General features: G+C 53.4%; 1 protein-coding gene across 1 annotated transcript in view; it reads right to left on the bottom strand.

Annotated features, from left to right (window-relative positions):
- Positions 1-17,184: 17,184 nt before the first annotated feature.
- Positions 17,185-24,707, bottom strand: part of TMEM256 (transmembrane protein 256) — a 31,382-nt gene continuing 23,859 nt past the window's right edge. The window contains exons 3-4 of the mRNA XM_075581144.1: positions 21,806-21,886; positions 17,185-17,452 (exon numbers count right to left, since the gene is read on the bottom strand). Of these exons, the coding sequence (XP_075437259.1) occupies positions 17,309-17,452; positions 21,806-21,886 (225 nt within the window). The 3' untranslated portion in view covers positions 17,185-17,308. The remainder of the gene's footprint in view (positions 17,453-21,805; positions 21,887-24,707) is intronic.

Here is a 24,707-nt window from a genome sequence, read left to right as displayed (position 1 = left end):
CTCCCCCTCACACACACTACTACACCATGTATACACAGCACAGGTACAGCGCGGGCAGCGCCAGCCTCCCCCTCACACACACTACTACACCATGTATACACAGCACAGGTACAGCGCGGACAGTGCCAGCCTCCCCCTCACACACACTACTACACCATGTATACACAGCACAGGTACAGCGCGGGCAGCGCCAGCCTCCCCCTCACACACACTACTACACCATGTATACACAGCACAGGTACAGCGCGGGCAGTGCCAGCCTCTCCCTCACACACACTACTACACCATGTATACACAGCACAGGTACAGCGCGGGCAACGGCAGTGCCAGCCTCCCCCTCACACACACTACTACACCATGTATACACAGCACAGGTACAGCACGGGCAGTGCCAGCCTCCCCCTCACACACACTACTACACCATGTATACACAGCACAGGTACAGCGCGGGCAGCACCAGCCTCCCCCTCACACACACTACTACACCATGTATACACAGCACAGGTACAGCGCGGGCAGTGCCAGCCTCCCCCTCACACACACTACTACACCATGTATACACAGCACAGGTACAGCGCGGGCAGTGCCAGCCTCCCCCTCTCACACACACACTACTACACCATGTATACACAGCACGGGTACAGCGCGGGCAGCGGCAGTGCCAGCCTCCCCCTCACACACACTACTACACCATGTATACACAGCACAGGTACAGCGCGGGCAGTGCCAGCCTCCCCCTCTCACACACACACTACTACACCATGTATACACAGCACAGGTACAGCGCGGGCAGTGCCAGCCTCCCCCTCACACACACTACTACACCATGTATACACAGCACAGGTACAGCGCGGGCAGCGGCAGCCTCCCCCTCACACACACTACTACACCATGTATACACAGCACAGGTACAGCGCGGGCAGTGCCAGCCTCCCCCTCACACACACTACTACACCATGTATACACAGCACAGGTACAGCGCGGGCAGTGCCAGCCTCCCCCTCACACACACACTACACCATGTATACACAGCACAGGTACAGCGCGGGCTGTGCCAGCCTCCCCCTCACACACACTACTACACCATGTATACACAGCACAGGTACAGCGCGGGCAGTGCCAGCCTCCCCCTCACACACTACTACACCATGTATACACAGCACAGGTACAGCGCGGGCAGTGCCAGCCTCCCCCTCACACATACTACTACACCATGTATACACAGCACAGGTACAGCGCGGGCAGTGGCAGCCTCCCCCTCACACACACTACTACACCATGTATACACAGCACAGGTACAGCGCGGGCAGTGCCAGCCTCCCCCTCACACACACTACTACACCATGTATACACAGCACAGGTACAGCGCGGGCAGTGCCAGCCTCCCCCTCACACACACTACTACACCATGTATACACAGCACAGGTACAGCGCGGGCAGTGCCAGCCTCCCCCTCACACACACTACTACACCATGTATACACAGCACAGGTACAGCGCGGGCAGTGCCAGCCTCCCCCTCACACACACTACTACACCATGTATACACAGCACAGGTACAGCGCGGGCAGTGCCAGCCTCCCCCTCACACACACTGCTACACCATGTATACACAGCACAGGTACAGCGCGGGCAGCGGCAGTGCCAGCCTCCCCGTCACACACACTACTACACCATGTATACACAGCACAGGTACAGCGCCGGCAGTGCCAGCCTCCCCCTCACACACACTACTACACCATGTATACACAGCACAGGTACAGCGCGGGCAGTGCCAGCCTCCCCCTCACACACACTACTACACCATGTATACACAGCACAGGTACAGCGCGGGCAGCGCCAGCCTCCCCCTCACACACACTTCTACACCATGTATACACAGCACAGGTACAGCGCGGGCAGTGCCAGCCTCCCCCCCTCACACACACTACTACACCATGTATACACAGCACAGGTACAGCGCGGGCAGTGCCAGCCTCCCTCTCACACACACTACTACACCATGTATACACAGCACAGGTACAGCGCGGGCAGTGCCAGCCTCCCCCTCACACACACTACTACACCATGTATACACAGCACAGGTACAGCGCGGGCAGTGCCAGCCTCCCCCTCACACACACTACTACACCATGTATACACAGCACAGGTACAGCGCGGGCAGCGGCAGTGCCAGCCTCCCCCTCACACACACTACTACACCATGTATACACAGCACAGGTACAGCGCGGGCAGTGCCAGCCTCCCCCTCACACACACTACTACACCATGTATACACAGCACAGGTACAGCGCGGGCAGTGCCAGCCTCCCCCTCACACACACTACTACACCATGTATACACAGCACAGGTACAGCGCGGGCAGTGCCAGCCTCCCCCTCACACACACTGCTACACCATGTATACACAGCACAGGTACAGCGCGGGCAGTGCCAGCCTCCCCCTCACACACACTACTACACCATGTATACACAGCACAGGTACAGCGCGGGCAGTGCCAGCCTCCCCCTCACACACACTACTACACCATGTATACACAGCACAGGTACAGCGCGGGCAGTGCCAGCCTCCCCCTCACACACACTACTACACCATGTATACACAGAACAGGTACAGCGCGGGCAGTGCCAGCCTCCCCCTCACACACACTACTACACCATGTATACACAGCACAGGTACAGAGCGGGCAGTGCCAGCCTCCCCCTCACACACACTACTACACCATGTATACACAGCACAGGTACAGCACGGGCAGTGCCAGCCCCCCCCTCACACACACTACTACACCATGTATACACAGCACAGGTACAGCGCGGGCAGTGCCAGCCTCCCCCTCACACACACTACTACACCATGTATACACAGCACAGGTACAGCGCGGGCAGTGCCAGCCTCCCCCTCACACACACTACTACACCATGTATACACAGCACAGGTACAGCGCGGGCAGTGCCAGCCTCCCCCTCACACACACTGCTACACCATGTATACACAGCACAGGTACAGCGCGGGCAGCGGCAGTGCCAGCCTCCCCGTCACACACACTACTACACCATGTATACACAGCACAGGTACAGCGCCGGCAGTGCCAGCCTCCCCCTCACACACACTACTACACCATGTATACACAGCACAGGTACAGCGCGGGCAGTGCCAGCCTCCCCCTCACACACACTACTACACCATGTATACACAGCACAGGTACAGCGCGGGCAGCGCCAGCCTCCCCCTCACACACACTTCTACACCATGTATACACAGCACAGGTACAGCGCGGGCAGCGGCAGTGCCAGTCTCCCCCTCACACACACTACTACACCATGTATACACAGCACTGGTACAGCGCGGGCAGTGCCAGCCTCCCCCTCACACACACTACTACACCATGTATACACAGCACAGGTACAGCACGGGCAGCGGCAGTGCCAGCCTCCCCCCCTCACACACACTACTACACCATGTATACACAGCACAGGTACAGCGCGGGCAGTGCCAGCCTCCCCCTCACACACACTACTACACCATGTATACACAGCACAGGTACAGCGCGGGCAGTGCCAGCCTCCCCCTCACACACACTACTACACCATGTATACACAGCACAGGTACAGCGCGGGCAGTGCCAGCCTCCCCCTCACACACACTACTACACCATGTATACACAGCACAGGTACAGCGCGGGCAGCGGCAGTGCCAGCCTCCCCCTCACACACACTACTACACCATGTATACACAGCACAGGTACAGCGCGGGCAGTGCCAGCCTCCCCCTCACACACACTACTACACCATGTATACACAGCACAGGTACAGCGCGGGCAGTGACAGCCTCCCCCTCACACACACTACTACACCATGTATACACAGCACAGGTACAGCGCGGGCAGTGCCAGCCTCCCCCTCACACACACTACTACACCATGTATATACAGCACAGGAACAGCGCGGGCAGCGGCAGCCTCCCCCTCACACACACTACTACACCATGTATACACAGCACAGGTACAGCGCGGGCAGCGGCAGCCTCCCCCTCACACACACTACTACACCATGTATACACAGCACAGGTACAGCGCAGACAGCGGCAGTGCCAGCCTCCCCCTCACACACTACTACACCATGTATACACAGCACAGGTACAGCGCGGGCAGTGCCAGCCTCCCCCTCACACACACTACTACACCATGTATACACAGCACAGGTACAGCGCGGGCAGTGCCAGCCTCCCCCTCACACACACTACTACACCATGTATACACAGCACAGGTACAGCGCGGGCAGTGCCAGCCTCCCCCTCACACACACTACTACACCATGTATACACAGCACAGGTACAGCGCGGGCAGTGCCAGCCTCCCCCTCACACACACTACTACACCATGTATACACAGAACAGGTACAGCGCGGGCAGTGCCAGCCTCCCCCTCACACACACTACTACACCATGTATACACAGCACAGGTACAGAGCGGGCAGTGCCAGCCTCCCCCTCACACACACTACTACACCATGTATACACAGCACAGGTACAGCACGGGCAGTGCCAGCCCCCCCCTCACACACACTACTACACCATGTATACACAGCACAGGTACAGCGCGGGCAGTGCCAGCCTCCCCCTCACACACACTACTACACCATGTATACACAGCACAGGTACAGCGCGGGCAGTGCCAGCCTCCCCCTCACACACACTACTACACCATGTATACACAGCACAGGTACAGCGCGGGCAGTGCCAGCCTCCCCCTCACACACACTGCTACACCATGTATACACAGCACAGGTACAGCGCGGGCAGCGGCAGTGCCAGCCTCCCCGTCACACACACTACTACACCATGTATACACAGCACAGGTACAGCGCCGGCAGTGCCAGCCTCCCCCTCACACACACTACTACACCATGTATACACAGCACAGGTACAGCGCGGGCAGTGCCAGCCTCCCCCTCACACACACTACTACACCATGTATACACAGCACAGGTACAGCGCGGGCAGCGCCAGCCTCCCCCTCACACACACTTCTACACCATGTATACACAGCACAGGTACAGCGCGGGCAGCGGCAGTGCCAGTCTCCCCCTCACACACACTACTACACCATGTATACACAGCACTGGTACAGCGCGGGCAGTGCCAGCCTCCCCCTCACACACACTACTACACCATGTATACACAGCACAGGTACAGCACGGGCAGCGGCAGTGCCAGCCTCCCCCCCTCACACACACTACTACACCATGTATACACAGCACAGGTACAGCGCGGGCAGTGCCAGCCTCCCCCTCACACACACTACTACACCATGTATACACAGCACAGGTACAGCGCGGGCAGTGCCAGCCTCCCCCTCACACACACTACTACACCATGTATACACAGCACAGGTACAGCGCGGGCAGTGCCAGCCTCCCCCTCACACACACTACTACACCATGTATACACAGCACAGGTACAGCGCGGGCAGCGGCAGTGCCAGCCTCCCCCTCACACACACTACTACACCATGTATACACAGCACAGGTACAGCGCGGGCAGTGCCAGCCTCCCCCTCACACACACTACTACACCATGTATACACAGCACAGGTACAGCGCGGGCAGTGCCAGCCTCCCCCTCACACACACTACTACACCATGTATACACAGCACAGGTACAGCGCGGGCAGTGCCAGCCTCCCCCTCACACACACTGCTACACCATGTATACACAGCACAGGTACAGCGCGGGCAGTGCCAGCCTCCCCCTCACACACACTACTACACCATGTATACACAGCACAGGTACAGCGCGGGCAGTGCCAGCCTCCCCCTCACACACACTACTACACCATGTATACACAGCACAGGTACAGCGCGGGCAGTGCCAGCCTCCCCCTCACACACACTACTACACCATGTATACACAGAACAGGTACAGCGCGGGCAGTGCCAGCCTCCCCCTCACACACACTACTACACCATGTATACACAGCACAGGTACAGAGCGGGCAGTGCCAGCCTCCCCCTCACACACACTACTACACCATGTATACACAGCACAGGTACAGCGCGGGCAGTGCCAGCCTCCCCCTCACACACACTACTACACCATGTATACACAGCACAGGTACAGCGCAGGCAGTGCCAGCCTCCCCCTCACACACACTACTACACCATGTATACACAGCACAGGTACAGCGCGGGCAGTGCCAGCCTCCCCCTCACACACACTACTACACCATGTATACACAGCACAGGTACAGCGCGGGCAGTGCCAGCCTCCCCCTCACACACACTACTACACCATGTATACACAGCACAGGTACAGCGCGGGCAGCGGCAGCCTCCCCCTCACACACAATACTACACCATGTATACACAGCACAGGTACAGCGCGGGCAGTGCCAGCCTCCCCCTCACACACAATACTACACCATGTATACACAGCACAGGTACAGCGTGGGCAGCGGCAGCCTCCCCCTCACACACACTACTACACCATGTATACACAGCACAGGTACAGCGCGGGCAGCGGCAGTGCCAGCCTCTCCCTCACACACACTACTACACCATGTATACACAGCACAGGTACAGCGCGGGCAGCGGCAGTGCCAGCCTCCCCTCACACACACTTCTACACCATGTATACACAGCACAGGTACAGCGCGGGCAGTGCCAGCCTCCCCCTCACACACACTACTACACCATGTATACACAGCACAGGTACAGCGCGGGCAGTGCCAGCCTCCCCCTCACACACACTACTACACCATGTATACACAGCACAGGTACAGCGCGGGCAGTGCCAGCCTCCCCCTCACACACACTACTACACCATGTATATACAGCACAGGAACAGCGCGGGCAGCGGCAGCCTCCCCCTCACACACACTACTACACCATGTATACACAGCACAGGTACAGCGCGGGCAGCGGCAGCCTCCCCCTCACACACACTACTACACCATGTATACACAGCACAGGTACAGCGCAGACAGCGGCAGTGCCAGCCTCCCCCTCACACACTACTACACCATGTATACACAGCACAGGTACAGCGCGGGCAGTGCCAGCCTCCCCCTCACACACACTACTACACCATGTATACACAGCACAGGTACAGCGCGGGCAGTGCCAGCCTCCCCCTCCCCCTGCAAAGATGGCGACGAACCCTGCAAAGATGGCAGCGAACCCTGCAAAGATGGCGACGAACCCTGCAAAGATGGCGGCGAACCCTGCAAAGATGGCGGCGAACCCTGCAAAGATGGTGGCGAACCCTGCAAAGATGGCGGCGAATCCCGCAAAGATGGCGGCGAACCCCGCAAAGATGGCGGCGAACCCCGCAAAGATGGCGGCAAACCCCGCAAAGATGGCAATAATGAATGGGAAACAATAACAAGTAAAAACAAGGCTGCCCAAACCAGCTCAGCTAGCAAGAAAACTACAGAAACTGTCCAAGAAGAGATCTCGCAGCACAATACATATGAGGTATTGGGGGAAAAGAGTTGGGGTGAAAAGATGGATGACGCAGACCCCCCGATATGTCGGACAGTCAGGCCCCACAGCGGTCTGGATCTATTCAGGACATTGAGATGGCCGGACCATCGAATAAGAGAAATCTGCCATCAGAGAGTCCCCCCGGGAGAAAGAAAATGGTCAAAAAGAAAAATGTTAATAGGAAAAAAGGGCGGTGATTGACTCACTAAATATGCCAAAGCGCCCCTCTCCGCTGAAAGTGGCAACTATTAATGTGAACAGTATTAAGGGGAAAAAGACCCGGACTGAAGCCTTTACTATTCTAAAGGACTTTAATAATGAGGTTTTCTTTTTGCAGGAAACCCGCTTGACCGCTACAAGTGACGTATTTGTGTGCAGAAGGGACTGGATTTGGGGCCCCTCTTTCTGGTCCTTTGGACCAGATAAATGTGATGGTGTAGGCATTGTTTTCAAAGGGATTTCCGTTATGTGCAACAAATTAGTTGACATAATGCCTGGAAGATGTCTTCTGTTAGATGTTAAAATTGAAGCTGTTGATTACAGACGAATTAACATTTATGGTCCTCAAAGTAGAACGGAAAGAAAAGATTTGTTTTCTTTAATAAGGCCGTATTTACATACAGCGAAAATAGTCATTTTTGGCGGGGATTTCAATTGTGTCTCACATGTTCAGGATAGAGGGAAAACCAGAGAATGTATTCAGTATGACTCCATATTTCTGAACAATATGTGCACTCAGGCTGGTTTGGTAGATGTCTTTAAGACACAAAACCCAAATAAAGCGGGGTATACATATAATAAAAGGTGACTCTAAAAGTCGGATAGACAAAATATATGTAAAAAAACAAAGTTTAATAATGTTATTTTAAAGCCTGTGGAGTTTTCGGATCACGCTCTGCTGGCGGTGACCCTAAATCTGGAAGAGTCTGGTGTGTCCGGGCCTGGTTATTGGAAATTTAACGCCAATATCCTAAAGTGTGATAAGACCGTAGCTAGGTGTAAAGATCTCCTGGAAGCCAGGTTAACATTAAAAAGCTTGTATGAAAACTCTGGTGCATGGTGGGAGGAAACAAAACACGAAATTAAGGGGTTTTTTCCAAGACGGAAGGGCGTAATTATCATAATTCGAAGTATAACAAAATATTTGTCGCTCAGACTGAGATTATTTCGCGCTTTTTCTGCCATACAAAGCGGGGAAGAGGTAAAGGCAGAATACACCCGTCAGATAAAAGGACAAATGAAGGAGTTAAAAATTAAATAAGTTTGTATGAAAACTCTGGTGCATGCTGGGAGGAAACAAAACACGAAGTTAGTGACAGAACAGATCCATGCTCCAAGGGTAACTGTGTGCATATATAACGTGGAAAATTCCAGAAACAACCTGCTCAGAATGGGTAACGGTATCAATGTCCCGTATATGAGGGGAGGGGGGGATGAGTGCCTAGGTAGCCTAAATGGCACAAAATGTATAACCCCCCCAGAATCAGTATAGCAGCCCCAAAATATATTACAATGCACAGATCCTGGTCACAGGAGTGAAACGGCGACTTTGCGGGTCTCCGGTTCTCATGTCCACCCCTGGAATCCGTCGGGGCGGTCAAATGGCGTTACCCACATATAAAACGCAACGCTCGCCACAGAATACAATTACCTGGGGCAAAGGGGGCAGAATTGCTATTGTAAGACACTACATTAAGTGGCCACAAGGGGTCACTAAAGCCCCTAAAAGCTGCACTCGGGGTAATACAGGGACGGGGCGTGTACTTTTTGCTGCGCCCCCTCCCCCCCCCCCCCCACTCCTGCCTGCTCCTCTACGTTCTGAGCCCCCCTCCTTAAATCGCGCGGGGTCACGTGACCCGCAGCATCATTTGACACGTGTGACATCATTTGACGCCGGCCGAGTCCAGGTAAGTTTTAGAGTTGCGGGGGCCTCACGCGATCCCCCCCCCCCGGCATTTCATTTAAATGCCTCGGGGAAGAGCGCGGGGCCTCTGCAGCGACCCGCGACCCCCCCCCCCCAGACAAATCCAGCACCCCCCCTGCAGCGACCCGCGCCCCCCCCCAGACAAATCCAGCACCCACCCTGCAGCGACTCGCGCCCCCCCCCAGACAAACCCAGCACCCCCCCTGCAGCGACCCGCGCGCCCACCCCCAGACAAATCCAGCACCCCCCCCCTGTGGGACCCGCTGCCCCCCCCCCCCAGACAAATCCAGCACCCCCCCTGTGGGACCCGCTGCCCCCCCCCCCAGACAAATCCAGCACCCCCCCTGCAGCGACCCGCGCGCCCCCCCCCAGACAAATCCAGCACCCCCCCTGTGGGACCCGCTGCCCCCCCCCCAGACAAATCCAGCACCCCCCCTGTGGGACCCGCTGCCCCCCCCCCCAGACAAATCCAGCACCCCCCCTGTGGGACCCGCTGCCCCCCCCCCAGACAAATCCAGCACCCCCCGTGTGGGACCCGCTCCCCCCCCCACCCCCTTCGCGCACCGCTGATATAGGGAAATACGTATGTAGGAACCGTGTGAATACCTGGGAAGAAATAGCCACCTCTGATTTATATTATATTATAATGATAGAGGTGTTCATACCAAGGCCACACAGAAACAAACCTCTCATACAAATAAAGTGATAAATATATACAGTGAAATAAAAACCCCCAGCGATTGTCCAAAGAGCAGGTGTAATTATATATATATATATATATATATATATATATATATATATATAGTGATATACCCATCAGGTGTGCAAACACAATAAAAAAACCGGTATAAGCCGTGTCAATTTGTCAGGTGCTCAGAATAACATTAAATGCATAAAGCACAGAGCTGGGCTTTATTTATGTAGGCGGATACTATTGTCGAAATTCAGTCGTTTGTGGCTATAAACGGGATACTTATGTATACACACACACACACACACACACACATATATATATATACTGTAACCGCACGCGACGGCGACAAAGCCTTTTGTTTTGACGCGCTGTCGCCGGCACTATAAGCGTAGCCTTGCTGTGATGATAGCTCTGCGGTTGCCGCTCCAAACGGAACAGCGCTCATGGCGCCGTCCCGATCACGTGACCGTCGCAGGGGCGTAAAAAAAATATTTGTCGCTCAGACTGAGATTATTTCGCGCTTTTTCTGCCATACAAAGCAGGGAAGAGGTAAAGGCAGAATACATCCGTCAGATAAAAGGACAAATGAAGGAGTGACAGTATAATCGCCTCTCCTCCCTGTATAATCGCCTCTCCTCCCTGTATAACCGCCTCTCCTCCCTGTATAATCGCCTCTCCTCCCTGTATAATCGCCTCTCCTCCCTGTATAATCGCCTCTCCTCCCTGACCCATGAGGGGGAATGTGGGGATTTTACACGTTTCACACCTGATATTTTGGAGCAGTGTAAAGAAAGGAAACAGAAGAGGGCTTTATATGAGTTATGGGATGAAAAGCAGGAATCTGTCACAGATCCGGCGAAATTACTTGCCTTGGCGACTTCTTTTTATGAGACGTTATTTAATGGGAAAAAGATAGCGAGAAGCAATACCGACAAAATATTAAAACAATGTAATACGCCTAAATCAGAACCAGAGGATTGTGCGGCCATAGATTCCCCCATCTCTGTAACGGAGGTAGAAACGGCCATCAGGTCCTTGGGGAAAAAATAAAACTCCTGGTTCTGATGGCTTAACTCCCGAGTTTTATCAGTTTTTCTGTGCGGTTCTGAGCCCAGTACTGAGCGATCTGTACAATGAGGCTTTGAATTAGACCGGATTATCATCCTCGCAGTCTCAGTCCGTATTAACTTTACTGTATAAAAAAGGTGACAGTAGATATAAAAAACTGGCGCCCAATGGCGTTATTGAATATGTATTATAAAATTCTAGCAAAGATTGTGTGTACCAGGTTGGGATCTGTAGCGGAAACGCTCATAAGTACGAGCCAGTCCTGTGGGATCCAAGGAAGGAAGATTGCCAACTCTCTTATAATATTATATAATATATAATATTACATAATATAATAATATAATAATATATATATATATAATATAATATTTATATAGTTAGATTTACATGTTAAAAGTTGTAAAACTATGTGGTATATCTTATCTCCTGTCCATGTGGATTACAATATGTAGGCCAAACTACAAGAACTGTAAATACACGCATACTTGAGCATATTGGCAATGTACGGGGAGAGGTGTTACTACACACTACCTGCCCAACCATTTTTTGCAAAAGCACAATGGGGACACATCTGGGCTCAAATTTACAGTGATAGAACAAGTGTTAGCACACTGGAGAGGTGGAGACAGACAGGCTGCTCTCAAAAAAAGAGAAAGCTTCTGGATCTTCACCTTAAAAACACTTGTACCATTAGGTCTTAACGTGGATTTTGAGCTGAGTGCTTTCTTATGAAAATCGCTTTCGTAAAACTGCTTTTTAAAGTTGAAATGCATATATTTTGCACTAATTGTGTTTTTTCCTTGTTCTTGTTTTTGAGATACATCAATCGCCGTTTTCTATATATATCATAAGTTAGATTTTGAGCGATTTTATTATATTTTATTTATCTTATATATTTTATATACAATTCTTGAAATAGCACAGTTGTATATGAGATCACTTCGGCAATATATTTTAAATATATATTAGAATAGGATTTTTGTATTATTAAAGTTATATTTTATTTTGAAGTGTATAAACATTGTTGTGTATTTTAGAGTTAATTGTATAACGGTGTTGTGATAACTATGGGAGGACATATGCAGTCTATTACCAATTTATCTATTAATCTGCTGTCCAATAGGAGGAAAGGTCAGCATAAATTAAAGGATATAAATAGTATTCCTTTATGGGTTAACGTTACTCCTGACGAAGCCGTCACTACGTACGGCGAAACGCGTAGAGCGTAACCCCTCTTGCGAGATCCAGAGGGAGAGAGCCTGCTGTGGAGTTCCGGTGGCGTCTGCTACACGCGTTGAAGAAACCGGAAGTGACGTATCGGCTCCCTGAAGCAGCGCAGGTCGGAGACCGTGTGAGGAAGCAGCACCGTGCAGAGATCCCGAGAACGCGACTCGGCTGGAATCTACACGAATACACACTTGCTGTTTATCATTCGGAATCCTGTAAGCCTCCAATTTTTATCAATGCTGGATAAATGTCTACATTTTTAAGTTTTGGATTGGTGTCTCTTTTGGATTTCTACCTCCTAATTGTTGCTCCTTTGCTAAGGGACATTTTTTACTATCATAGATGTCCACAGATAGCTAGTATCTCTACTAATCAGTGATCATTGATATCTAGCTTCATTGTGCTCTTATGAGAGCTCTGCCTGTGTATGTGTATTGTGAATTTAATGCACTATGCGAGTATCACGTTTTTTCTTTAGGCACTGACGCTCCCCTGATTCTTCTCCTTTGCACTTTGCGGACCGTGAAACAGTCCTTAAGGGTTTGAGTGTTTGTTTTTATCACATATTGCACTTTATTTTGATATAATTAGTCACTTTATTTCACTGCATGGTTTGTGTTTATTAGAGTGTTTGAGCGCCATCTAGTGTATTTTTTGTATGGTGTTAGTTAATTGCCTACCAGCAGTTAACCACCACACTGCTGGATTAGAGGCACATTTGTGAACAGGGATAAGTCCCCTGTTACATACCTCCCCTGTTTGTGGGAAGCTCGGGCTTACCACGGCCAAAGCCCATCCTTCCACTCTCATTCGAGATCTTTCTGTGACTTGAATGAGAGTGGATGGAGGAAGAGATCCCTCTGTCCCGCTGGGATTGGAGCCCTTTCTCCAGTTTATTTTTGTCTCCTCCCGAAGGTGTTTGAGATCAGCACTCCTCAGTCGCTCGAGGAGGACTTTTTCCAAGTAAAGTTTTTTTACCGAATGCGTGGTCATGAGATTTCCGTTGCGTCGGGCACTCCTCTTTTTGTAGACAAACTGTATGGCCACAGTTGTAGAGCAGTTAGGACTAGCCCTTAGAATTTTCCGCTCTTGAAGCGATCTTTCTGCACCTCCTCCACACAATGGAGTCGCCAGTTCAGCTTCTTTGGGACTGAATTGCACCTCCACCTCCCTTTCCAGAGAACGTCCTATCTTTTCAGCTTCCTCAGCTGAGGATTCTTCTGGCTTTGATTCTGCACTCCTACCTCTGTTTGTTGCCTGTTGGGCAGCTGTAGGTTTGGCTAGTGCTTTCTTAGGTGGCTGAAACTTCATAATCTTGTTTTGAAGGTGCGTGGAGTCCCCAACTCTCACTGTACCCTTGTCCTCACGGGCATTAGTTACTGTGGGATACCGGTGCTTGGGCAGGGCCAATACCTTTTTCCGTATTGGTGGAATCTGTATCAGAGTCTCCTTCATATTCTGGAGCTCTGTAATTTTTGTCGTCAAGGTTGCCGCTGCGTCTGTTTTCTCCTTGGTGTACTGACTCAAGGGAATGGAACAGTCTCTCTGTCTCTCCAGCTCTTGCTCCAGTTTCTGAGCCTTCTCACGCTCCCTCTCATACAGTCACCTGGTTTTGAAGCTCCGCCTCCAGCGATGCTCTGAAGACATGCAGCGTGGCCTATCGCTCCTCATACTGCTCTGTGGGGACGTACTGGGTATTCAGACGTTCCTGCAGCGCTTGTACCTCTTTAGCAGCCTGCAGCTTTTCTTCCTGCAGCGTTTGCTGCTTCTCCTCAGCATACTGGAGGTGCGTACGCAGACCTTGCAGTTGGTTCTACAGTCGGTGCTCTGCTTCAAACATTTCCTTGACGTGTTCTGTCAACTCAGAATTTTCTTTTTTTAATCTTAAATTTTCTCTTTTTCCAGTCTCTGTACTATTCAGGGCCTCCTTGCAGTCTACCTTCCATTTTTGCACATCTGCTTGGAAGCGGGCTGTCTCCTGGCGTGAGACTTCCATCTCCAGGTTTAGGTTCTGAAGCTCCTTCTGAGAGACTGTGAAGTTCCTTTCTGGAGACTTCCAGTTCTGTGCGGCCGCTGTTGATCTCATGATGTGAGGCATCCATGCTCTGCGGAGTGTTTGAACCTAGTTCTGAGATACATCTACCTCTGTCCGGACCCTGTTGACCTCCTGTTGTGAGGCATTCAGCTCTAGGCGAAGAGTGTGCATCTCTTGCTGGAAGACTGTCATCTGCTTCAGTGCCTCCTCATACCTCCGCTTCAGCTTAGCCATCATTTTATCAGATTGGCTCTGCTTTTCATCCATGGCGGTAATAGTAGCGTTTGCAGTGTCTAGCTCAGTCTTGAGATCGTCCAATTCTGTCCTGGCCAAAGAGTACATTGTGAGCACGTCTTTCTGTAGCTTCACGTTATTTTCCCGGAGCCGATCACAGTCACGCCTGGCAACCTTCAGGGCATCCCCAGGGCTGGTCAAGGGATCGTCACTCACTGGTTCCGGCTCCGCTTCCCTGGGATGACTGGTTGAGGGTTCCTCACTGTTGGCACCGGACAGACACTTCTTTGTGGTACACGACTTCTGCCTTGGGCCCTCTGGATATTCGGTCATCCGTGGGACGACTTCTCCATTTTCTCTAGGCTGCAGGGCATTTCGGACCCCCTTTTCCTCCGCAAGATCTGCAGATGTGTCTGTTCCTTCCACGGTAAGTGAAGAACCGCTTTTCTTTTTCATTTTTCGCCTTTTTGTTTTGGATGACACCGTCCCTTCAGGGGTACTGGGGTCTCCATCTTCATTTGAAATTTTAGCAGCATCACTGGATCCACCTGGCTTTTCTTGCAACTGTAATAGCTGACGGAAATATTCGGTGATCCACTGCTCCCGCTCTTTCTCCCGCCGATCCTATTCGTCATCAAAGGGAGCGGTCTTTTCGGTACGTACCGAGTTCAGGCACCTCCACCATTCTTGGGGTGTTTTGTGGGTGTGACTCGGTTTGGGTTCCCCATAAGAGATGTCTTCCTCCTCATCGGACTGGAAGGGCCACTCTTCCGTGGGGTAGGGTTCATTACAGGAACGCTGCATCTTGTCCTCCATTTTGGGGCCATCAGGTATATTTTTCTTCCTGACCTCAGGAGGCGCTATTGCAGCTGTTGTCACTGTATTTGCTAGAACCCCAAATAGTTGTAGTCCTACAGGTGGGCATATTTTGCTTGTAGAGGTCGTAGCTCTCACAGGCCTCTCTGTAGACTTTTCCTTCCCTTTGGTAAGTTTTACAACATTAGCATTACTGTGCATGCATTCATTCTCAACGTCTGAATAAGGCCTGAAGGGACACTGCTCCGTGTGGTGGGGTTCTTTACACCAGGAACAAATTTTCTTCCCTATTTTTACAGTCTGTATTTGACTTCAGCTGGGTGGCCATTTTAAATTCCCAGGGTTTTATTTCTTTAAATACAATGCTTGCTAGCTGCCCATTTCTGGCTTCAGCAAAGGCATTTGCTTTACACTATTTACTTGCTATGTGCAATCCCTCCGCTTCAGCAACAGAATTTGGTTTTCTGCTTGAGTTCAGTAATTTTCAGTCTCATCTCAATCTTGGGTATTATGGCATTCACTCTCCCAAGATACACAGGCAGACTTTTTTTTTTTTTTTTTTTAACGAAAACAATAAAGCCTAGCTCCTTTGGAGCGCTAACTCACTTCTTGAACCCTGACTACTGCTGGAAGGCAAAGCCCCTTTAATTCTGATCTCTGCTGCAGGTGAATCTTTGTTTTTGTTGCTCAGGTTTGTTTGCAAGACTGTATGCAGGCAAAAGCACAAATAAAAAATTCCACAGGCAATCTCCGGCCCTTTAAACTTGAAAGGCCACCTCTCATCCCAAATTTCTGACACCATATGTAGGAGGACATGTGCAGAGGTACATAATGGAGACTGTTTTAAGGTGAAATTAAAACAAGGCTTTATTGTGCCTGTCGCTTTAAACACAGCAAAAATCAACATCAGAGAAATAGTGAGCCCAATAAAACTTGCTCCACTTTTGGCATATATATATCCTTCTATTCCAGCCCCTTTTAACTGGGTGGCTACCCAGGCTATTCTCCAGCCCAAGTTATATATATATATATATATATATAAACAGTCAATGGAAAATAAAGTCTTATCTGTTTCCAGGGTTGCTGCCTTTTCTCCGGATTATCAGCATCCCGGTTTAGAAGTCTTATTTGTCATCTCCAGAGATCTGTGTTCTCTCGGTCAGTCTCTCCTGGGAGACTCAAGAACCTCTGCTCTGTTTCCTTGTTCAGCTCACACGTGAGCTAAGGAGTCTCTCTTCCTGTCTCAAAGGCAGGCTTTTTCTACCACCTGCAATCAGCCAGGTGGTGTTAGTTAATAGCCTACCAGCAGTTAACCACCACACTGCTGGATTAGAGGCACATTTGTGAACAGGGATAAGTCCCCTGTTACATGGTTATAAAACTTAATGGCCTATTTTTAGCTATTTAATTTTCGTATTCCCCCTGCCTGAGAAAGTTGTAGTTTCTTTAAATAATTTATTCAGGTGTTGTGGGGGAAACAGGCTCAATTTAGTGAGCAGACACATCACTTGCAGGTCTAGAAATAAGGGAGGTCTTAATATGGTGAACCCGGAGTTATTTTCCAAATGTTATTTTATTTACAAATTACCCCCTTATTTCATTATACCGGTCAGAGACAGGAGGTAGAATATTCTCTATTTCCTCGTTCTCTATGCCCCCCCCCCATTCATTAACACTTATCCCCCCCCCATTCATTAACACTTATCTCCCCCCCCCTCCTTTAATAGAATGAAGAGATTTCCAGCATAATTCCAACATAATTTCGGTCTGGGGGGGCAAAAAAAAAAACGAAAAAAAGAAACTAGCGCCATAGGGTGCGATGAACGAAGGTCACAGGGCCATGGCGGCCCAACCCAAAATAAGAAGGGTCCCTCCATAGGGAGCCGCCTTGGTGAGAGTGGGGTTCCCCGTTAGAGCGTGATAATAGAATGTTCCGCAGAAGAGCAGCATTCCGGAGGTCAGGAGAGAGCCAGCCTGAGGGAGAGGGGACAGTGTCACAGGGGGACAGGCACAACTCCCTTCTGTCTGTGTCACTGTGTCACCCTGCGGGGGGAGGGACAGACTCATAGCTCCCTTCTGTCTGTGTCACTGTGTCACCCTGCGGGGGGAGGGACAGGCTCATAGCTCCCTTCTGTCTGTGTCACTGTGTCACCCTGCGGGGGGAGGGACAGGCTCATAGCTCCCTTCTGTCTGTGTCACTGTGTCACCCTGCGGGGGGAGGGACAGGCTCATAGCTCCCTTCTGTCTGTGTCACTGTGTCACCCTGCGGGGGGAGGGACAGACTCATAGCTCCCTTCTGTCTGTGTCACTGTGTCACCCTGCGGGGGGAGGGACAGACTCATAGCTCCCTTCTGTCTGTGTCACTGTGTCACCCTGCGGGGGGAGGGACAGAGTCATAGCTCCCTTCTGTCTGTGTCACTGTGTCACACTGCGGGGGGAGGGACAGACTCATAGCTCCCTTCTGTCTGTGTCACTGTGTCACCCTGCGGGGGGAGGGACAGAGTCATAGCTCCCTTCTGTCTGTGTCACTGTGTCACCCTGCGGGGGGAGGGACAGGCTCATAGCTCCCTTCTGTCTGTGTCACTGTGTCACCCTGCAGGGGGAGGGACAGGCTCATAGCTCCCTTCTGTCTGTGTCACTGTGTCACCTTGCGGGGGGAGGGACAGGCTCATAGCTCCCTTCTGTCTGTGTCACCCTGCGGGGAGAGACACAGGCTCATAGCTCCCTTCTGTCTGTGTCACCCTGCGGGGGGAGGGACAGGCTCATAGCTCCCTTCTGTCTGTGTCACTGTGTCACCCTGCGGGGAGAGGGACAGACTCATAGCTCCCTTCTGTCTGTGTCACCCTGCGGGGGGAGGGACAGTCTCATAGCTCCCTTCTGTCTGTGTCACTGTGTCACCCTGCGGGGGGAGGGACAGGCTCATAGCTCCCTTCTGTCTGTGTCACTATGTCACCCTGCGGGGGGAGGGACAGGCTCATAGCTCCCTTCTGTCTGTGTCACCCTGCGGGGGGAGGGACAGGCTCATAGCTCCCTTCTGTCTGTGTCACTGTGTCACCATACGGGGGAGGGACAGGCTCATATCTCCCTTCTGTCTGTGTCACTGTGTCACCCTGCGGGGGGAGGGACAGGCTCATAGCTCCCTTCTGTCTGTGTCACTGTGTCACCCTGCGGGGGGAGGGACAGTCTCATAGCTCCCTTCTGTCTGTGTCACCCCGCGGGGGGAGGGACAGGCTCATAGCTCCCTTCTGTCTGTGTAACTGTGTCACCCTGCGGGGGGAGGGACAGACTCATAGCTCCCTTCTGTCTGTGTCACCCTGCGGGGGGAGGGACAGGCTCATAGCTCCCTTCTGTCTGTGTCACTGTGTCACCCTGCAGGGGGAGGGACAGGCTCATAGCTCCCTTCTGTCTGTGTCACTGTGTCACCCTGCGGGGGGAGGGACAGGCTCATAGCTCCCTTCTGTCTGTGTCACTGTGTCACCCTGCGGGGGGAGGGACAGGCTCATAGCTCCCTTCTGTCTGTGTCACTATGTCACCCTGCGGGGGGAGGGACGGGCTCATAGCTCCCTTCTGTCTGTGTCACCCTGCGGGGGGAGGGACAGGCTCATAGCTCCCTTCTGTCTGTGTCACTGTGTCACCATACGGGGGAGGGACAGGCTCATATCTCCCTTTTGTCTGTGTCACTGTGTCACCCTGCGGGGGGAGGGACAGGCTCATAGCTCCCTTCTGTCTGTGTCACTGTGTCACCCTGCGGGGGGAGGGACAGGCTCATAGCTCCCTTCTGTCTGTGTCACTGTGTCACCCTGCGGGGGGAGGGACAGGCTCGTAGCTCCCTTCTGTCTGTGTCACTGTGTCACCCTGCGGGGGGAGGGACAGTCTCATAGCTCCCTTCTGCCTGTGTCACTGTGTCACCCTGCGGGGGGAGGGACAGTCTCATAGCTCCCTTCTGTCTGTGTCACTGTGTCACCCTGCGGGGGGAGGGACAGGCTCATAGCTCCCTTCTGTCTGTGTCACGGTGTCACCCTGCGGGGGGAGGGACAGGCTCATAGCTCCCTTCTCTCTGTGTCACTGTGTCACCCTGCGGGGGAGGGACAGACTCATAGTTCCCTTCTGTCTGTGTCACTGTGTCACCCTGTGGGGGGAGGGACAGGCTCATAGCTCCCTTCTGTCTGTGTCACGGTGTCACCCTGCGGGGGGAGGGACAGGCTCATAGCTCCCTTCTGTCTGTGGCACTGTCACCCTGCGGGGGGAGGGACAGACTCATAGCTCCCTCCTGTCTGTGTCACCCTGCAGGGGGAGGGCCAGACTCATAGCTCCCTTCTGTCTGTGTCACCCTGCGGGGGGAGGGACAGACTCATAGCTCCCTTCTGTCTGTGTCACTCTGCGGGAGGAGGGGACAGTCTCTTAGCTCCCTTCTGTCTGTGTCACCCTGCGGGGGGAGGGACAGACTCATAGCTCCCTTCTGTCTGTGTCACTGTGTCACCCTGCGGGGGGAGGGACAGTCTCATAGCTCCCTCCTGTCTGTGTCACCCTGCGGGGGGAGGGACAGACTCATAGCTCCCTTTTGTCTGTGTCACTGTGTCACACTGCGGGGGAGGGACAGACTCATAGCTCCCTTCTGTCTGTGTCACTGTGTCACTCTGCGGGGGGAGGGACAGGCTCATAGCTCCCTTCTGTCTGTCACTGTGTCACCCTGCGGGGGGAGGGACAGACTCATAGCTCCCTTCTGTCTGTGTCACCCTGCGGGGGGAGGGACAGGCTCATAGCTCCCTTCTGTCTGTCACTGTGTCACTCTGCGGGGGGAGGGACAGGCTCATAGCTCCCTTCTGTCTGTGTCACTGTGTCACCCTGCGGTGGGAGGGACAGACTCATAGCTCCCTTCTGTCTGTGTCACTGTGTCACCCTGCGGGGGGAAGGACAAACTCATAGCTCCCTTCTGTCTGTGTCACTGTGTCACCCTGCGGGGGGAGGGACAGACTCATAACTCCCTTCTGTCTGTCACTGTGTCACCCTGCGGGGGGAGGGACAGGCTCATAGCTCCCTTCTGTCTGTCACTTTGTCACACTGCGGTGGGAGGGACAGGCTCATAGCTCCCTTCTGTCTGTGTCACCCTGCGGGGGGAGGAACAGACTCATAGCTCCCTTCTGTCTGTCACCCTGCGGGGGGAGGGACAGACTCATAGCTCCCTTCTGTCTGTGTCACTGTGTCACCCTGCGGGGGGAAGGACAGACTCATAGCTCCCTTCTGTCTGTGCCACTGTGTCACCCTGCGGGGGGAGGGACAGACTCATAGCTCCCTTCTGTCTGTCACTGTGTCACCCTGCGGGGGGAGGGACAGACTCATAGCTCCCTTCTGTCTGTGTCACTGTGTCACCCTGCGGGGGGAGGGACAGGCTCATAGCTCCCTTCTGTCTGTGTCACTGTGTCACCCTGCGGGGGGAGGGACAGGCTCATAGCTCCCTTCTGTCTGTGTCACTGTGTCACCCTGCGGGGGGAGGGACAGTCTCATAGCTCCCTTCTGTCTGTGTCACTGTGTCACCCTGCGGGGGGAGGGACAGGCTCATAGCTCCCTTCTTTCTGTGTCACTGTGTCACCCTGCGGGGGGAGGGACAGTCTCATAGCTCCCTTCTGTCTGTGTCACTCTGTCACCCTGCGGGGGGAGGGACAGGCTCATAGCTCCCTTCTGTCTGTGTCACTGTGTCACCCTGCGGGGGGAGGGACAGGCGGGGGGAGGGACAGGCTCATGGCTCCCTTCTGTCACTGTGTCACTCTGCGGGGGAGGGACAGGCTCATAGCTCCCCTCTGTCTGTGTCACTGTGTCACCCTGCGGGGTGAGGGACAGGCTCATAGCTCCCTTCTGTCTGTCACTGTGTCACCCTGCGGGGGGAGGGACAGACACAAAGCTCCCTTCTGTCTGTGTCACTGTGTCACCCTGCGGGGGGAGGGACAGACTCATAGCTCCCTTCTGTCTGTGTCACTGTGTCACCCTGCGGGGCAGGGACAGGCTCATAGCTCCCTTCTGTCTGTGTCACTGTGTCACCCTGCGGGGGGAGGGACAGGCTCATGGCTCCCTTCTGTCTGTGTCACTGTGTCACCCTGCGGGGGGAGGGACAGGCTCATAGCTCCCTTCTGTCTGTGTCACTGTGTCACCCTGCGGGGGGAGGGACAGGCTCATGGCTCCCTTCTGTCTGTGTCACTGTGTCACCCTGCGGGGGGAGGGACAGGCTCATGGCTCCCTTCTGTCACTGTGTCATCCTGCGGGGGGAGGGACAGGCTCATGGCTCCCTTCTGTCACTGTGTCACTCTGCGGGGCAGGGCGTCTGTCACATACCAGCAGCGGTCTCCTGCAGTGTGGCACTGCCAGTAATGCCAGGCTATGCAGGAAGTGATAATGATTTCCTGTTGCGTAGAGCTAAGAAAAATACAGAAATAAGAGAGGCAGCTAAGTACTGGTTGTAGGTCAGCGTGTTTTCTTGCCCTAGTCCTATATTGTGTGTTCTTGGCCTCGGTCAGGCACGGAACATCAAACTGGGTTTCGATTTATAACGATTCTCTATTCGACGCCATTTCCAAGAACACATTGTGTGTGCGTTCCTCAGTTATCAGACAGACACAGTGTCCAGCCCGTATCTCCCCACTAATGGATGAAGTCTCCCCAGTGATCTCCAGGTCCTGGGGTTACAGCCTCTCTTCTCCACGTCGCTCCCACACATTCCCTCATCCCATCCTCTCCAGCCCGTGTCTCCCCACTGCTGGATGAAGTCTCCCCGGTGATCCCCCAGGTCCTGCGGTTACAGCCTCTCTTCTCCACGTCGCTCCCACACATTCCCTCGTCCCATCCTCCCCAGCCCGTGTCTCCCCACTGCTGCATGAAGCCTCCCCAGTGATCTCCCAGGTCCTGCGGTTACAGCCTCTCTTCTCCACGTCGCTCCCACACATTCCCTCATCCCATCCTCTCCAGCCCGTGTCTCCCCACTGCTGGATGAAGTCTCCCCAGCGATCTCCCAGGTCCTGCGGTTACAGCCTCTCTTCTCCACGTCGCTCCCACACATTCCCTCATCCCATCCTCTCCAGCCCGTGTCTCCCCACTGCTGGATGAAGTGTCCCCAGCGATCTCCCAGGTCGTGCGGTTACAGCCTCTCTTCATGTCGCTTCCACACAGTACCTTCCTCCCATCTTACTTTTGGGCATCTTGGAATCCAGTCGAGTTCCATCTTTGTCCAATGAAGGTAATTTCTTCATGTGATATGGCCAGCCCAACGCCATTTTAATTTCATCTCCCGTGCGATGATGTCACATGCTTTTGTTTGGTTTCAAACCCATTCATTCTTTTTCCTGTCTCTTTGGGTAATACCCAGCATGCATCTCTCCCTACTTTGTGTTGTCTGAAGCTTCTGAATTATCTTCACATTTAGGGTCCAAGTGTCACATCCATACGTGAGCACGGGCAGGATACACGGGTCACACACATACGTGAGCACGGGCAGGATACACGGGTCACACACATACGTGAGCACGGGCAGGATACACGGGTCACACACTTTCCTTGAGGCAGTGAGAGGTTCCCCTGTAATAGTGTCTTGTTTCTTCCAAACGCCTCCATCCCATCTTCATTCTCCTACTGATCTCATTCATAAGGTTCCCCCCATTGTTACTCGCCGGACGAGGCAGCCATCGTCCTCCAAGTCTCCTAGTTCCATTCATTTCCATCTTTGGTCTCGCTGAGAGTCACACGGTGTCCCACTTTCTTACTCACTGAGTCACGCGGTGTCCCACTTTCTTACTCGACGAGTCACGCGGTGTCCCACTTTCTTACTCGACGAGTCACGCGGTGTCCCACTTTCTTACTCGCCGAGTCACGTGGTGTCCCCCTTTCTCACTCGCTGAGAGTCACGCGGTGTCCCACTTTCTTACTCGACGAGTCACGCGGTGTCCCACTTTCTTACTCGCCGAGTCACGCGGTGTCCCCCTTTCTCACTCGCTGAGAGTCACGCGGTGTCCCACTTTCTTACTCGACGAGTCACGCGGTGTCCCACTTTCTTACTCGACGAGTCACGCGGTGTCCCACTTTCTTACTCGACGAGTCACGCGGTGTCCCACTTTCTTACTCGACGAGTCACGCGGTGTCCCACTTTCTTACTCGCCGAGTCACGTGGTGTCCCCCTTTCTCACTCGCTGAGAGTCACGCGGTGTCCCACTTTCTTACTCGACGAGTCACGCGGTGTCCAACTTTCTTACTCGCCGAGTCACGCGGTGTCCCCCTTTCTCACTCGCTGAGAGTCACGCGGTGTCCCACTTTCTTACTCGACGAGTCACGCGGTGTCCCACTTTCTTACTCGACGAGTCACGCGGTGTCCCACTTTCTTACTCGACGAGTCACGCGGTGTCCCACTTTCTTACTCGACGAGTCACGCGGTGTCCCCCTTTCTTACTCGCTGAGAGTCACGCGGTGTCCCACTTTCTTACTCGCCGAGAGTCACGCGGTGTCCCCCTTTCTTACTCGCCGAGAGTCACGCGGTTTCCCCCTTTCTTACTCGCCGAGAGTCACGCGGTGTCCCCCTTTCTTAGTCGCCGAGTCACGCGGTGTCCCCCTTTCTTACTCGCCGACAGTCCTGCGGTGTCCCCCTTTCTTACTCGCCGAGAGTCACGCGGTGTCCCCCTTTCTTACTCGCCGAGAGTCACGCGGTGTCCCCCTTTCTTACTCGCCGAGAGTCACGCGGTGTCCCCCTTTCTTACTCGCCGAGAGTCACGCGGTGTCCCCCTTTCTTACTCGCCGACAGTCACGCGGTGTCCCCCTTTCTTACTCGCCGACAGTCACGCGGTGTCCCCCTTTCTTACTCGCCGACAGTCACGCGGTGTCCCCCTTTCTTACTCGCCGACAGTCACGCGGTGTCCCCCTTTCTTACTCGCCGACAGTCACGCGGTGTCCCCCTTTCTAACTCGCCGAAAGTCACGCGGTGTCCCCCTTTCTTACTCGCCGACAGTCACGCGGTGTCCCCCTTTCTTACTCGCCGAGAGTCACGCGGTGTCCCACTTTCTTACTCGACGAGAGTCACGCGGTGTCCCCCTTTCTTACTCGCCGAGAGTCACGCGGTGTCCCCCTTTCTTACTCGCCGAGAGTGATGCGGTGTCCCCCTTTCTTACTCGCCGAGAGTCACGCAAGGTCACACTTTATTACTCGCCGAGAGTCACGCGGTGTCCCCCTTTCTTACTCGCCGAGAGTCACGCGGTGT

Source organism: Ascaphus truei, unplaced genomic scaffold (assembly GCF_040206685.1).
Source record: "Ascaphus truei isolate aAscTru1 unplaced genomic scaffold, aAscTru1.hap1 HAP1_SCAFFOLD_1079, whole genome shotgun sequence".
Taxonomy (NCBI): Eukaryota; Metazoa; Chordata; class Amphibia; order Anura; family Ascaphidae; genus Ascaphus; species Ascaphus truei.
Note: the sequence above shows the minus strand (reverse complement) of the source record. Positions and strands in the feature narration are given on the sequence as shown.